Consider the following 14,306-nt stretch of genomic DNA (forward strand, 5'->3'; position numbering starts at 1 on the left):
AGGGGGGTTTATACGAAGATGAAAAAAGCATCAAGTGGCTTGCTGCTTCACGCTCAGAAGTGTCTCCCCCGCACGGGATTTCCGTCACGTACCAACTCGACCACAACCGACCCACCCAACCACTCGGCCATCCACCCACCCAGCCACTCACCCAGCTACCTGCTCAGCTAGCCATCCATGCATCCACTCAGCCAGCCAGCCATCCACCCACCCAGCCGGCAAGCCACCCACTCAGCCAGCCATCCACCTACCCAGCCACTCAGCCAGTCACCCAGCCATCCACTCACCCAGCCATCCACTCAGCCAGCCACTCAGCTACCCAAACCCAGCCACCCAAACCACAACCTACCCACTCGGCCCCCCCTAAACGCAGCCATTCACCTGCCCAGCCACCCATATCACAACACATCCACCCACACATCCACTCTGCCAGCCACCCACTCACACAATATATTAAAAATGTTGGTACATTATTTAACACACGTTGTAATGACTGCTCATGCGTGCACACACTGACTGATCTGCAGCAGTGTCCTTTGAATTTGCGAGCTTCGTGTGAAGACGACGACGATGATAAACAAATTGGGGACTGACCAAATTGCGAGACAATCTACAATGAAGCGATGGGTATCGCAGCTTTTCCTCACCCACGCCGAGTGAGAGCCACGGCAGAGGGCACGACAGACAAACACAGATCGCATTCCGCTCATTCTGTTTGGCGTTTAATATTCACGTAAAGTTTTTGTTGTATGACCTCCCCCTTTTAAGCAAGGTCATGGCTACGGAGTTGCACCCACCCACCAAACCCACCAACTCACCCACCAAACCCACCACCCTCCCACAACCAACCAAACCACCCTTCCAATTTCATCGCTCTCCCTCCCCGCTTTGAATTTTGTATTTTTTATACCTCCGCTGATTTTCTCTCTCTCTCTCCCCCTCGCTCTCCACGGCCGTTTGCGCCTCTGCGCGGGCGGCTGTAATCCCAGCTCTGTTTAAATTTCACTTGCGTTTGATGTCGTACTCCAGAGATTAGAACGCAGGAGCGCAGGGGCGGCGTGCGGAGCCGTGTGTGTGGAAGCGGCAGCCAGCATTGTCAACACGGGGCTGTCTCCGCGAGACAGGCGGGCACTCGGGCGAGCGAGCAAGCGAGCGGGGCGAGAGTGGGTAGTTGGGACGGGAGGGGATGTAGCGAGTGGGGTTGCGCGAGCGAGCGAGCGAGTGAATGAGGAAAAGTTGCATGCAGCCAGAATGGCAGGCAGGCAGGCAAGGCTTGCCTTCCCCCATGGCCTCTCAAGATTGAGCTGTCTCCTACACGCACTCTTTTCAAACAATTCCATCCCTGCACCTATACAGCGGTGGACGGCGGCGTAGCCGGTGAGCGTTTGTGTTTCCGCGTCGAGCCGCTCACGTCGGATCGTTTGTCATCGTTTTCTCTTTGTTTGGTGAAATAAAACGAGGCGTCGGCGCGTAAAGCACAGCGCAAAAAAAACACACGCCGGGCAAAACTTTCGCGACCGCTCACGACGACCGCGTCAAAAATGTAGCAGAGTTTCGGCTTGTGCAAGTCGAAAAAAAAACATTTGCACAGCAGAAGAGAAAATTGCGATGATTGATTTATTTTCTTTCTTTCGTTCTCTATCTATCTCTCCATCATGCGGAACAAATAATAATTTTAAATCGTGAAAACAAACGCAGTAAGCGTACCAGCGGTGAGGCCACAGGATGTGAAGCGGCTGAGCTCCGCTCGTACGACGAGGAGAAGGAGGAGGAGGCAAAGACGGTCCGGAAGCAGCGCAGGGAATTTTCTCATCATTCATGACTGGCCCAGTCCTGTCCGGGTCGCCTGTACACACCGCACCATCGTTCACAACACTTATAATCACATTAAACATTACTAATAATCACGAAGCAGCCCGTTTTCTAGAGCGCAATTCGCACAAGGCCTCAAAGCGCTTTACACAAATCTTGAGTGATGGAGAAAGCTTGTAAAAGCAGGTGGCGAGATGTTAACTACCTCGCCTGGTATGCAGGAGGTCGTGGGTTCGATGCCGACCCTTCGACACCTGTACATTTGGAGTTTGCGTGTTCTCCCCGTGTTCGCTTTGTTTACTTAAGCACGCAGAAGCAGTCATCGGCAGAGGACAGGAGGTAGGTCTCGAGCCCGTATTTGAGGAGTGGCGGGAGAGCTGAGAGCGCGGAAGGTCCGGGGGAAGGGAGTTCCAGACCACGGGGGGCAGAAGAGGCGAGGGAAGGCACCGAGGGCAGGCAGCACACCTTGGCGGGGAGAGTGGATGTCGGGTTCCGTGCTCCCAAACGCATCGTCTGGCTCACCCTGAAAGAAACTTGTTTCATCAAACGAGGTGCAAGAGAATCAGACAATCTCCTTGAGCAATACCTCGGTGTCTACACTGTTTAATCTATTTGTATTTTATTTTACCAGGGAAGGCTTCACTGAGCGACATTGCTCTTTTGCAGAAGCGACCTGGCCGCAAACGATAGCCCGACGAAGTGGCTTATCACGTGGAAATTTATAGCAGCCAAATACTCTAAACGCACGTTGGAGGACCCGGAGAAAAATCCACACGGCCACTTGCAGAACGTGCAAACTCCAAATACACAAGAGTTGGGATCGAACTGACGACCTCCTGTATACCAAGCGTGGTAGTTAACATCTCTCCACCGCGGCAGCGCCACACACAGTGAGGCGCTGCCACGGTTGTGTAAAAGTCAGCACACTGGGCCGGCAATGCAGAACTCGCCAGTTTGATTCCATCTCCCCACCACGGCAGTTGAAGCAACGGTGCAAGTTTCTCAAAACCGCCCTCCGACCCCACCCCACCACCGCCTTTATACACCCAGCAGTCTAATCGAGGTTAGACCGGGGTTAGACCGGCTGGGTGGACATAGACAGTGCAACCACAGTCAGTTGATTGGAAGGCTGTGTGTAGTGGGGTAAAGTGTGGGTACTCGCAGATCCTCCAGCATGGAAGAGTGAGGCCGCATTATCCTCTAGAGGGCGGCTCTCTAGAGCTCCCTCCACTGGAGGGCCCTTCTACTAGCAGTAGCGTGAACTAACAATTGCAGGGCTGCCCCTCTACCTTGGTACCGTGTCGTACATACACGTGCTTCATTGGCGTTTGCACGGATGTAGCCAACAGCATTACACGAAAGAGACATTAGTTGGCACACAACGGCACAATCGCCATTACATTTTTCATAACAAAATCGGTGGCAGTTAGAACAACATTTTTTCACAAATTTGCTCTTCTATAATGAAAGTATTTTTTTGTTTCATGACTTAATGCTAGATGACAAGCAATGAAAGTATAAGAACAAAATTGATAGTAAAAAAAAACCAACAACATCTTGTACTGGTTTGCTGGTCATTAAAATAACATGAAAGTCAAATTGGGAGCATCGAAAAAGACATTCAAATGTTGTAACATTTGTGAACATTTCAGAGTCTCATTTTATTTTGCCTTCGCAGGACTTCACAAACTCCCACGTGTTGTTTAAATGTATATATCCAAGAAAACATATTTCGGCTGTATAACGAGACAGGTCATTACATTTCAAGATATATGTTCATTTTAAGTATTGTTACTCGAGCTGGGAGTTTCTTCTTCATAACAAGCTCCCAGGATAACAAATGCACGAGTAGCCAGCACACGTGCGCTCACTGCCGATATCTAAATCCTCATCATCCTGCGGTAGCTCACGCCCACTGCCGTTAACTCGTCCATCTCTGGGGTGTGTACGCGTTTGGTGTTTTGTGAAGTGCTGGTCAAGTAATGTTTCTTTCGTTTAACCAGATGAGAGGTCAAGAGGAGACCAGGTGCGTCTCATTTTCAAGTGACCTGGGTGACCAAAACGACAAACCGTCGTATACTGGCCCATTTGTATAGTACATTTTTCAAACGTCAACTCACGTAATCTCGAACATCAGAAAAATGAATTATAAAAAATACAAACCAAAGACGTACATTACAAAACACATTAGCACGCTGTGTATATGCATTTCTCCAGAGGATCCATATAATTGTTTTTTTACCCTTTTATCTGCCAACAAAACTGACACCTTTTTTACAAGGAGTCATGTTTGCATAGACCACAATACCTGCAGTCGGAATGCAAACAAAAAACATAACTCTGATAATATAACTCGTGCGCCTTTTGGCGTCATCTGGTCCAACACCATGTGAGACTAGGCTCTACGGAAAGCTGTCTCGGGTGTGGACCAACAACTTCAAGGACAGTGCATACATTATCAGAGTTGTGTTTTTTGTTTGCATTCCAACTGCAGGTATTGTGGTCTATGCAAACATCACTCCTTGTAAAAAAGGTGTCAGTTTTGTTGCCAGATAAAAGGGTAAAAAAAAACAATTATCATATTTTTCTACTGGCAAATGAGGTTCCAATGGTGTAAAGAATCCATATTGTTTCGCAAAATAATTTAGCTTCAACAACAACAACAACGGCCGTCATACGCCACGAAGAGACTCTGATATCACCACTCGTGCTCGGCCAGGTGCACTTTGAGGCCAAGTCAAGTGCCGAAGGCTCGCTGGCAGGCGGGTCACGGGTCAGACGCAAACGTCGCGCGGTGCAGCGGAGGGAACGCACGCCAGGAGACGGAGCTATGCAATTGGCTCGTGTGCGGGCACACCCTTGTTGTTGTTACATCGCACAAGCGGTAGAGGTAGCGACACACTTCGTCCAGCAGTGGATAGATCAAAGACCGACGACGCTGACGGTCGTTTAGCGTCTCACTCCGTGACACAGTAACCTGGCTAAATGACCCATTTTACTCGACCGTCCAAGCAGCTGACGGTTTGCACGTACGTGCGTGCCGCGTGTGCACGGGGAGTGCGGGTGGGAGTTATTTTCTCTGACCGTGCCGGGGTGTGTTTGAAACTTAAAACAATCACCTCAGAAGTTTCCCCCCCTCCCCCTGTTTCCCCCCCCCCACCACCTCCCACCAAGAAAGTTTCCGGCAGAGGCGTCCCGAGAGTGCCGATTCCCGGCGCTCTCGGTCAAAAGTTTATGCAAACATCCGGTTATCAGCAGGGATCGTCATATCCGGAGAGCGATGGCCACATCAGCGAATTGCTGACGTCTGGCCTGTGTAAAGACAGGCTCTCCCTTTTTTCTTCTTGGTTCTTTCGGTAAAGTCACGTAGAAGGGAAGTAATAAAATAATAAAAATAAAACATAATAAAATAAAATAATTCTCACGACGTTTCGGCTACAACGCAAGCAGCCGTCTTCAGGTGAAGACGGCTGCTTGCAGGTGAAGACAGCTGCTTGCGTTGTAGCCGAAACGTCGTGAGAATTATTTTATTTTATTGTGTTTTATTTTTATTATTTTATTACTTCCCTTCTACATGACTTTACCGAAAGAACCAAGAAGATGAATCCCTGCAGTCACGAAAGCTTTAAATCGAAATATAGGCTCTCCCTTTGTTGAGTCTCTCTCTCTCCTCTCTCTCTCTCTATTTTTACATCTCGTGTGTGTTTTTCGTTTTTTTGCAATAACACGGGCCCAACAGATTCCGAAACTCCTGCGCTCCTCTGCGAGGGGAGGACGTGTTATTGGTTACACGAAAAAAAATGTTGAGAAGAGAAGAGGGCAACAAAAAAAAACACACACACACACGCACGCACGCACGCGGATTTCTTCGTCTCTAATCTCAGCAGGGAATTACAAACCGGAATCCCTCTCCATCATCTATTATTATTATTGTAAGCAGCCGTTTTATATAAAGCAATGGGGGAGGGAGGAGAGGGGCGGAGGGGGGTTTGGGTGGCCCCATCCGTTGAGAACTTACGCACGCGCGTCCTTAACATTAGCGGGCCAGACTGATGATGGATACGGGTGGCCCGATCTGCTGGGAGGCGAGGACGAGTGCGGCACCGACGCCGGGCAAAATGACGTCGAAATAAGTGTTCTCTGCCGTTGACCGAGGCACGGCAAAGCTGCCGTAGAAGTCTCGGAGTCTTTGTTTTCCGAACGGACGTCAGCGAAGGTACGCTCCCCGTTGGTAAACTCAAGGTGCTACTGATTCAATGGAACACGTGCTATTCGGGTTTATAAACTCGCTAGGAACTGCAAGCGAATAACACAAAAGTCAACAGACGCTCTGCGTGGATGACGTAATTTGTTCGCACTCGCTGGTTACTCTCGGAAACCAGAGTGTGTACGATTAGCACGGTTGGCTATGGCCGGTGCGGGAGAAGTTCAACATACATACATACATGTTTCGATTTAAATGCTTTCGTGACTGCAGGGATTCATCTTTTTGGTTCTTTCGGTAAAGTCACGTCTTTCCGACAGACCTGTTCTTCACCTGAGGACGGCTGCTTGCGTTGTGACCGAAAAGTCGTGAGAATTATTTTATTATGTTTTATTATTATTATTTTATTATTTCCCTTCTACGTGACTTGACCAAAAGAAACATACATGTTGTTCTAGGTTACCATACGGATCTGAATTCTAACATAGCTTATATTGGCAGATTCATACATGATCATTCACCAATGACTCTCATGTATGAAATAACTTCACACATTTATAAATGACCTCACGCGCCCCCTGGGACATGCCGTGCACCCCCGGTTGAGAACCGCTGCTCTGGATGGTATTCTTGGACTACAATTCCATCATGGCCCACACTTCACTCCACAAACACATGCGAACCCGCCAATCAATAAACTGCTGCGAACCGATTTATACTGCCTGGGCGGACTTACCGGCTGTCGGAGGGAGGGAAGCGAATGGGGAAATGAAGGACGCGGCATTTCGGACGGATGGCAGCCTCCAAGTCACGAGGCCGATGGTCGGGAATCGTGTTCATGAAACCCGAGATGGAGCCCAGGAATGACTCCATGTTGAACCGCGAGTTGAACACGACCACATCTGCGGCGAAGCTGAAATTAAAAAAACAGAACAGCAAAAGCAAAGCAGCAAGCCAGCAAGAAAGCGAAAGTTTACATTTCGAGAATGACCTAGGGAGTATTATTGCTGATTGGTACAGAGGATTAAGCCCAATTAGAAGCAGGATATGAACACACTTCTTGGGAGCAAGGCCAGCTGAGCAGCTTATATCCGAAACACTGTGCTTGTATCAGAAGTACTGTGCTTGTATCAGAAGTTGCTCTTTACTTTCTCCCACCAGTGCAATGCAATCATGTGTTGCCTCTATCACAACCATGCGCAGATAACAAAATAGGCAATATATCTCCATCACACATCTGTCTCTCCTCGCAACATTTACAGCACAACCCCTCGGCCGCACGGCTTTAAGGGAGTGCATAATTTCAGCAGCAGTGGTTCAGTACAAGCAAACTCTGGATCGGTTTCGACAAGAGTACTGAATCAATGCTGCTGAAATGACATACGCAGAAGGCCGATCGACCGATAAATTGCATAAGATACTTGAATTGTTAATGTGCAGAGACAGATATAATTGTACTTTGAGTTGTGGCCTTACATGGGGCACCACGGTGGTGAGATGTTAACTACCTCGCCTGGTGTTCAGGCGGTCGTGGGATCGATCCCTACCCTGATGCCTGCTGTAAATTTGGAGTTTGCGCGTCTCTCTCCCTGTGGTCGCGTGGATTTTTCTCCAGGTCCTCCAGTTTTTCCCTCCACATTTAGAATCAATGTGCCGTTCAAAGTATTTGGCTGCAATAAATGTTCACGCGACAAGCCACTTCATTGAGGCTATCATTTGCACCCAGGTCGCTTCTGAAAAAGAGCTACATAGCTCAGCGGGCCTCGCCTGCTAAAAATAGTGAATTGTTCTACGTGACGCGCGCTTGTACCCCAGCCCGCAGCGCACTCGCAAAGTAGCCCTCCGTCTCACCGGTGCGAATCGACGGCACGGTTGGCCTGCACCCCGCACGCGCCCCAGCGGTACTAACCAGGACAGCACTTGGTTGTATCCGTACTGAAAGTCTCGCTCGTGGGCGCTGCGCACGGGGTACACGAGCTGGTTCTCGTGGAAGTAGAGCACCTTGTGCAGTGGGGCCAGGTCCGGCCGCAGCGCCACGAGCTCCGCAACGTTCAGCACCGAGCTGGCGAACAGCACCCTGTGCAGACGCAAAGACACACGATCCCCCGTGTGGCCTTGAACAGACCGCTGGGGGTCAAGTGCTGTCCGTGAGCGGCACCTAAACGCGTGGCCAGCACCACACCCGCCCGCCCGGCTGCCTTTGTCTCCCCGGTACAGCAGATCTCAACGGTGCAGCTGCCAACCGAGGGTTGGCATCGGACAGGTTCTGAAATCACTCACGATTAATGTTGGCCGAGGCTGGGGATCAAACTTAGGCCACTGGGTTCGTCCAGCAAGAGTGACTAATCACAATGGCACCGATCACAAATAAGTAGAAAACAACGATCCCACGTGAAGCCCACGTAGGCTATTTGGGCAGGTGCTATTAAAGAGCACCTATTAAGGCAGGGACGGCACGCAAGTTCGTGGCTGACACTATGCCCAACTGCCTTTGTCTCCCCAACGCTGCTTGTTTCACACACCACACACCAGGCACCACTACTCATTGAAGATGAGTAGCATCTGGTGTGTGGTGTGAGTTAACCAAGCGGAGGCCTGAGACACATTCTGCAATCACTCGCCACTGATGCTGGCCATGTCCGAGAATCAAACTCAGGTCGATGGGTTTGTGGCACAGTGCGTTAATCACTGTGCCACCAAAGACAAAGATCCCCCGTTTAGCCGTAACAGACTGTTGGGGCAAGTGCTGTTAGCGAGCCGGCATTGCACATGAGAGGGTGGTTGTCTGTCTCCCCAGTGGCGATTTTTCACACCGCACCAGGTACTCATTTGAGGCTCAGCCGACCTAGGGGAGGCCCAGAACCGATAATCGTCGCTGGTGTTGGCCGTGAGCGGGAATCGAACTCGGGTCACCGTTGTACTCCCGCTCCACCAAACAGGGAGGCACACGCATCCAAACGCATCAGGAACGAGCTCACAGATGGGCGCACGCACAAATACGTGAACACCCATCTCCTAAGTTCAAGCCACAAGACAGCACAAAGCAGCGCACTCACCACTACGCCGCAAAACAGACGCGCGCAATGCAAACGAACGCAGAAGCGGAGGACAAAAAGCCACCTTTGCGAGATGCACACACGCGCACATTGAGTGAACGGCCCATCTTGTAAGTCGAGCCAGCGTCTCTCAAACTCCGGTCCGCGCAGAGCCCCCTCCTGCGGTGCGGCTTTTTTTTTACGATTACCGATCTTTTTTTGTTTGTCCATTCGTATGCAAATCAGGCCGTTACATATCGGTCGCACGCTCCTGATGGCCGGTAATTGAGGAGGGCTGCACTGCGGGGGGGTGGCGGTGGTTGTTGATGCCTGCCATGGTCTGGTAGACACCACGTGGAAATTTAGTACAAATTAGTTTACGTGGTAATGGAGGTCTTGATCACCTGAATAGCTTATTTACTCAGGGAAGCCTCAAGACACTTTTTTTCAGGAGGGTTCTGCCAAGTTTTCAGAGTAGTGGGGAGGGGGGGGGGCAATATTGCCACGTGTAATTACAACTGAATAATTTGCAGCTAATCTTTCGCCTCTGGGATGCTTGGCCAATGCCAGTTACTGCGTATGTTTTTTTTTACTACGGGAGGAAACCAGAGAACCCCAGGGGAAAACCCATGCAGAATAGGGTGAGAACATACAAACTCCACGGAGAGATGCATCCGAGTCAGGAATCGAATCCAGGCCCTTCTTGCCGTGAAGAACAAGTAGTTTGTTGTCCCCCCCCCCGCACCTCCGATTAGCACGGTTGCCTACGTATGTATGTACGCACGTACATACATATGCACGTGCCCACTGTGCTACCCTGCCTGCCAAAAGACACCCTCACCTGTAAGCGTGGCTGGCAGGGATCGTCTGCGAGAGGTAGAGGGCGGAGGTGCGCGCTCGCCACGGCCACTTCTTGGCGGGCATTGTGTGCAGCGAACAGCCGGTACCCAGCTCCTGTGCCAGCAGGTCCATCAGCTGCCTGCCGGGACGTGAACACGACGTGAACACGACGTGAATACGACGTGAAAACGACGTGAATACGACGTGAACATGACGTGAACACGACGCTACGCAACGAGACACAACGAGAAGCAGCACAGCACAGCACCCTGTCACAATTTGGGCTATTGCCTGACGAAGCTGGTTGTTGTAATCACCAGAAAAACGTCACAGCACTCGAATTGTAAATGTTGTTGTGCATTTACTCTCCAACACACCGGTGTCCTGAAGCGGTAACCAAGTGGCGCGTTTTGTTTACGTAACAAACTTTACTAATTGGCTGTGTCGGGTGGTGGTGGTGGCGGCGAGTTTAACGACACATTTATATTACACGATCTAACTCTTGTCTTCTGCTCTATTCATTACTAGGGATCCGCGACCTCTCCATGATGTTGGGCTCTGCTACAACACTGGTTTACTGTCCTCCCTGTTACATTTACAATGCAATCCGTCAATCATCGTCTCCGTCAGCCTCTCAATTCCTTTTCCTTCCACTTGAACAAACATCGACAGTTTCTCCAAGTTGTCCCCCCATCACACTTATCCATGTGTCCAAAGTGCTTTACTTTCTATCTTTCTATGACAGTGTACAGCCGAACCATTGCACTAAACTCTTTTTTCAGATTTTCTTGCTGTGGATTTCACACCTGATAAATCATTTCACACCTGATAAATCAAGCAATCATGCTTGTGTTGCAGTCGAAACGTCGTGAGAATTTTTATTGTTTAATATTTATATTATTTTATTATTTCCCTTCTACGTGACTTTACTGAAAGAACCAATAATATCTTGTAGTGCTCTTTCATCGGTTATTCTTGCTGTCCACAGCATATGCTCGTCATCTCGAGCACTACAGCTCAAAGGCTGTGACCTTCCTCCTATCTGCTGCATCTGATTACCCAGCACAACGAACGAATTGTTTACGGTTACAGCGCAACACAAACGCTGCGCAAAGACATAACACCCAACATTCGTCTTCCTCCCCCACATGGTTCTAGCCAACGCTTAATTTCTCCTGGAATATTTTCAGGCCCCTCCCTCTCCTCCCCCCCACCGTTTGAAAGTGGCAGGGGAATACGTTCTGGATTTCTGCCCTGGCAGAAATTAAGCCCAGGTTTTAACCTCTCGCGTGATTTTATAACCACCGAGGTATCCCTCCTATTGACGGACGGCTTTTGCCAGTGCGATTCATGTCGCGGGTGCGTGCCGGCCGTGCGTCCGTGTCGTACCTGTGCGAGCCGCCATAGAAGGGCTCGATTAACAGCACGGCCATGCCGTTCGCTCGTGACGGCTGCACACAGCAGCGCTGCCGGCTCTGGTGCTCCTACAAGAGAGCCACAGCACGACATGATTGAAGTCGACTTAAATCTGCCATTTACAGGCATCGCTCGGCTCATGAAACAGCGTATCCTGGGAAAAACTTGATGACCCACAAGTTAATTTGTCCAGTTAAGTGTTTATCTGCCCCTACTGGACATTTGTGAAAAAGAGATTTATAGCTCATTGGATGGATTCCTCCAGTATAATAAATGTTCAGAGTCTGTTTTGCTAATAGTAATTTTTTGGTATTTTTTTCCCACCGAATGTTATTCCTGTTGTGCTATTGGTGTCAATTCATGAGAAAAATTATCCATTTCTCTTGCCGACTCGTAGTTAGAGAACGGCCCACAGAAGCGGATATCACAGAAATACCTCCAAGACCTCTGCAAGCAACCTCTCGCCCACACAGTATGGGGCAGCACTCTCCCAGCCACCCTGCTCCAGGGAGTAATGTTCTTCGCATGGCAGTCAAGCATATTGGCACAAGACGAAAGGAAAGTGGAAACAAATGACGAAATGTGCAGTGGACACCTACAGGCTATCTGCCCATGCATCGTGGTGATGATGAAGTGCAAAACCAAATATGTGATGATTTTCGTCCAATGGTGACCGTGCCGAGAACATCAGTTTACAATAAAAACGAGAGCAGAAAGTGCATTCAAAATTGATGTTTTAAGGGTCAGATCACGCGAGTACAATGCCATTGTGTTGTACTCGCCTCCACTTGACACAACAGAATCAAGTTAAAAGCGATTAAACTCTTCATGTTACAAGGTAAGGCTCACTAGGCTATACAGCTCTTTTTCAGAAGCGACCTGGCCGCAAATGATATCTCAACGAAACGGCTTATCATCGCGTGGACAATTTATAGCAGCCAAATACTCGAAACGCACGTTTATAAATGTGGAGGGAATAACCGGAGGACGCGGATAAAAATCCAAGCGGCCACGGGGAGAGGGATACGCAAACTCCAAGTATACAGCAGGCGTCAGTCGCGATGGAACCCACGACCTCCTGCATCCCAGGCGGGGTAGTTTACATCTCGTCACCATGGCGCGAAGTTGTCGCGTGAACACGCCAATTGATAATGATTTCAACACATCGGTTTGTTAATGAGCCATTCGCGTTATTGAACAATTCGGGTACGACGTTTCGATGATAACTGCAACCAGTATACTCTTTGGTTCTTTCGGTAAAGTCACGTAGTTATAAATAAAATAAATCACGACGTTTCGGGCGCAACACAAGCGTCCGTCATCAGGTGGGACAACCACGGCAAGGAAAAATTTGCTCAAGTAATTTGTTTGATTTTATTTCTATCCACGTGACTTTACCGAAAGAACCAAAGAGTATGGATTCCTGCAGTGACGAAAGCTTCAAATCAAGATTGCAACCAGTATAATCAGGCGATTGCCAGAACTAAACTCCTGTATTAAAATTAGCTCCCATCCCGAGGCGTACATAGGCGATGTGACATCAACCCCGCCTACACAGGTGAAGAGGAGGAAGTCGCAAGAATAGACTTAATACCTGGAGGTTGTCTGCAGGTATTCGTATAAGTCAAATCCTATTCAGATCATTCTGCAGCCATCTGCAGGGGAGGGGAGAATTAATGATTAATTTAGTGGATTAACAAATGATTCCAATGCAGGCAGGATGATATCAAAACTATTTTCAGTAAATCATGCGCTGGCACGGATTATGGCAATACTTTCCAAACATGAATCTCTCGTTCCTCGGAAATAATCTGATCAGCAGCACGGAAACTGGTGGTGATGGTGGGGGTTGCTGTCAGGGTAAAACGTCGTTTGCATATTTGTAACAAACAAAAAAATATGTCCTGTATATTCTTAGGTTTTTTCGGTAAAGTCGCATAGGTAAAACATTAAAATTAATAAAAGTAAAATAAAAAATCACGACGTTTCGGAGGCAACACAAGCTTCCGTCTTCAGGTGGAACCGTCACAGCCACGACAGCTTTATCAAGTAAATGAGAGATTACAAGAGCTACCACTCCGTATATATAATGGTTGGAGAGGGGGAAGGGCCAAGTACGGCACACTTTTTATTAATATATATACGGAGTGGTAGCTCTTGTCTGCTCTCATTTACTTGATACAGCTGTCGTGGCTGTGACGGTTCCACCTGAAGACGGAAGCATGTGTTGCCTCCGAAACGTCGTGATTTTTATTTTACTTTTATTAATTTTAATGTTTTACCTACGTGACTTTACCGAAAAAACCTAGGAATATGAATCCTTGCAGTCACGAAAGCTTCAAATCTAGAATGTCCTGTATACGCCATGCTTTATCTACCCAATTTCTGGGCAACGCTCTGGTCAATTTGACCGGTTTCCGACAAGTCCAGAATAGCGACGCCGTTTTCACGCTTGGAGGTTCCTTAACATCGGGGTCATCTTAGCGGGAGCGATGTTAGAGCCTAGAGGCCACTGAGGCTGCTGCTGCTGCTTCTGCGGCGGCGAGGAGGCGCCGTTGGGGGCCATCCATTGAGTCGGTCCGCACAAATCTGTCAAAACTTGACCCCTCCACCCCTCCCTGTACGCACGCGGACTTTCTACACCCCCCCCCCACCCCGAATCCTATAGAACGGCCGATATTTAATCCACGCAGAAACGATCAAGGATTACTAATATTAACGTGTTTAAGCAAACAGATAGTCCACACCGCCGGACCATCTAACTCATTTGAAGGCCAATGTAGACAACTTATTATCGAGGCTTCACCCCCGTTTCCTATGCGTACATTGTCAATAGACCCCCCCCCCATACGCACGCATTTGGGTTAACCCCCCCTCTCTCCCCTCTATGCGTACGGACTAAGTGGATGGCTCCTTGCCACAGCGCATTTCTGAGCTGCAACTTCTCTGCTCCCCACCAACTCCACGCTGCTGCACCCTCCTTCACCCACCCGCACTGC

General features: G+C 49.1%; 1 protein-coding gene across 10 annotated transcripts in view; it reads right to left on the bottom strand.

Annotated features, from left to right (window-relative positions):
• The window catches only part of QTMAN (queuosine-tRNA mannosyltransferase), a 29,461-nt gene that overhangs the window by 14,136 nt on the left and 1,019 nt on the right, over positions 1–14,306 (bottom strand). For 5 of the 10 annotated variants that reach the window (XM_078870969.1, XM_078870963.1, XM_078870964.1 and 2 more), the window contains exons 2-8: positions 12,902–12,962; positions 11,281–11,375; positions 9,893–10,030; positions 7,926–8,093; positions 6,753–6,929; positions 2,278–2,345; positions 1,708–1,846 (exon numbers count right to left, since the gene is read on the bottom strand). In XM_078870969.1, the coding sequence (XP_078727095.1) occupies positions 1,708–1,846; positions 2,278–2,345; positions 6,753–6,929; positions 7,926–8,093; positions 9,893–10,030; positions 11,281–11,324 (734 nt within the window). In that variant the 5' untranslated portion in view covers positions 11,325–11,375; positions 12,902–12,962. The remainder of the gene's footprint in view (positions 1–1,707; positions 1,847–2,277; positions 2,346–6,752; positions 6,930–7,925; positions 8,094–9,892; positions 10,031–11,280; positions 11,376–12,901; positions 12,963–14,306) is intronic. The other 5 variants (XM_078870966.1, XM_078870972.1, XM_078870971.1 and 2 more) reach the window with 3 other exon arrangements.

The sequence above is a fragment of the Lampetra fluviatilis genome, chromosome 31 (assembly GCF_964198595.1).
Source record: "Lampetra fluviatilis chromosome 31, kcLamFluv1.1, whole genome shotgun sequence".
Taxonomy (NCBI): Eukaryota; Metazoa; Chordata; class Hyperoartia; order Petromyzontiformes; family Petromyzontidae; genus Lampetra; species Lampetra fluviatilis.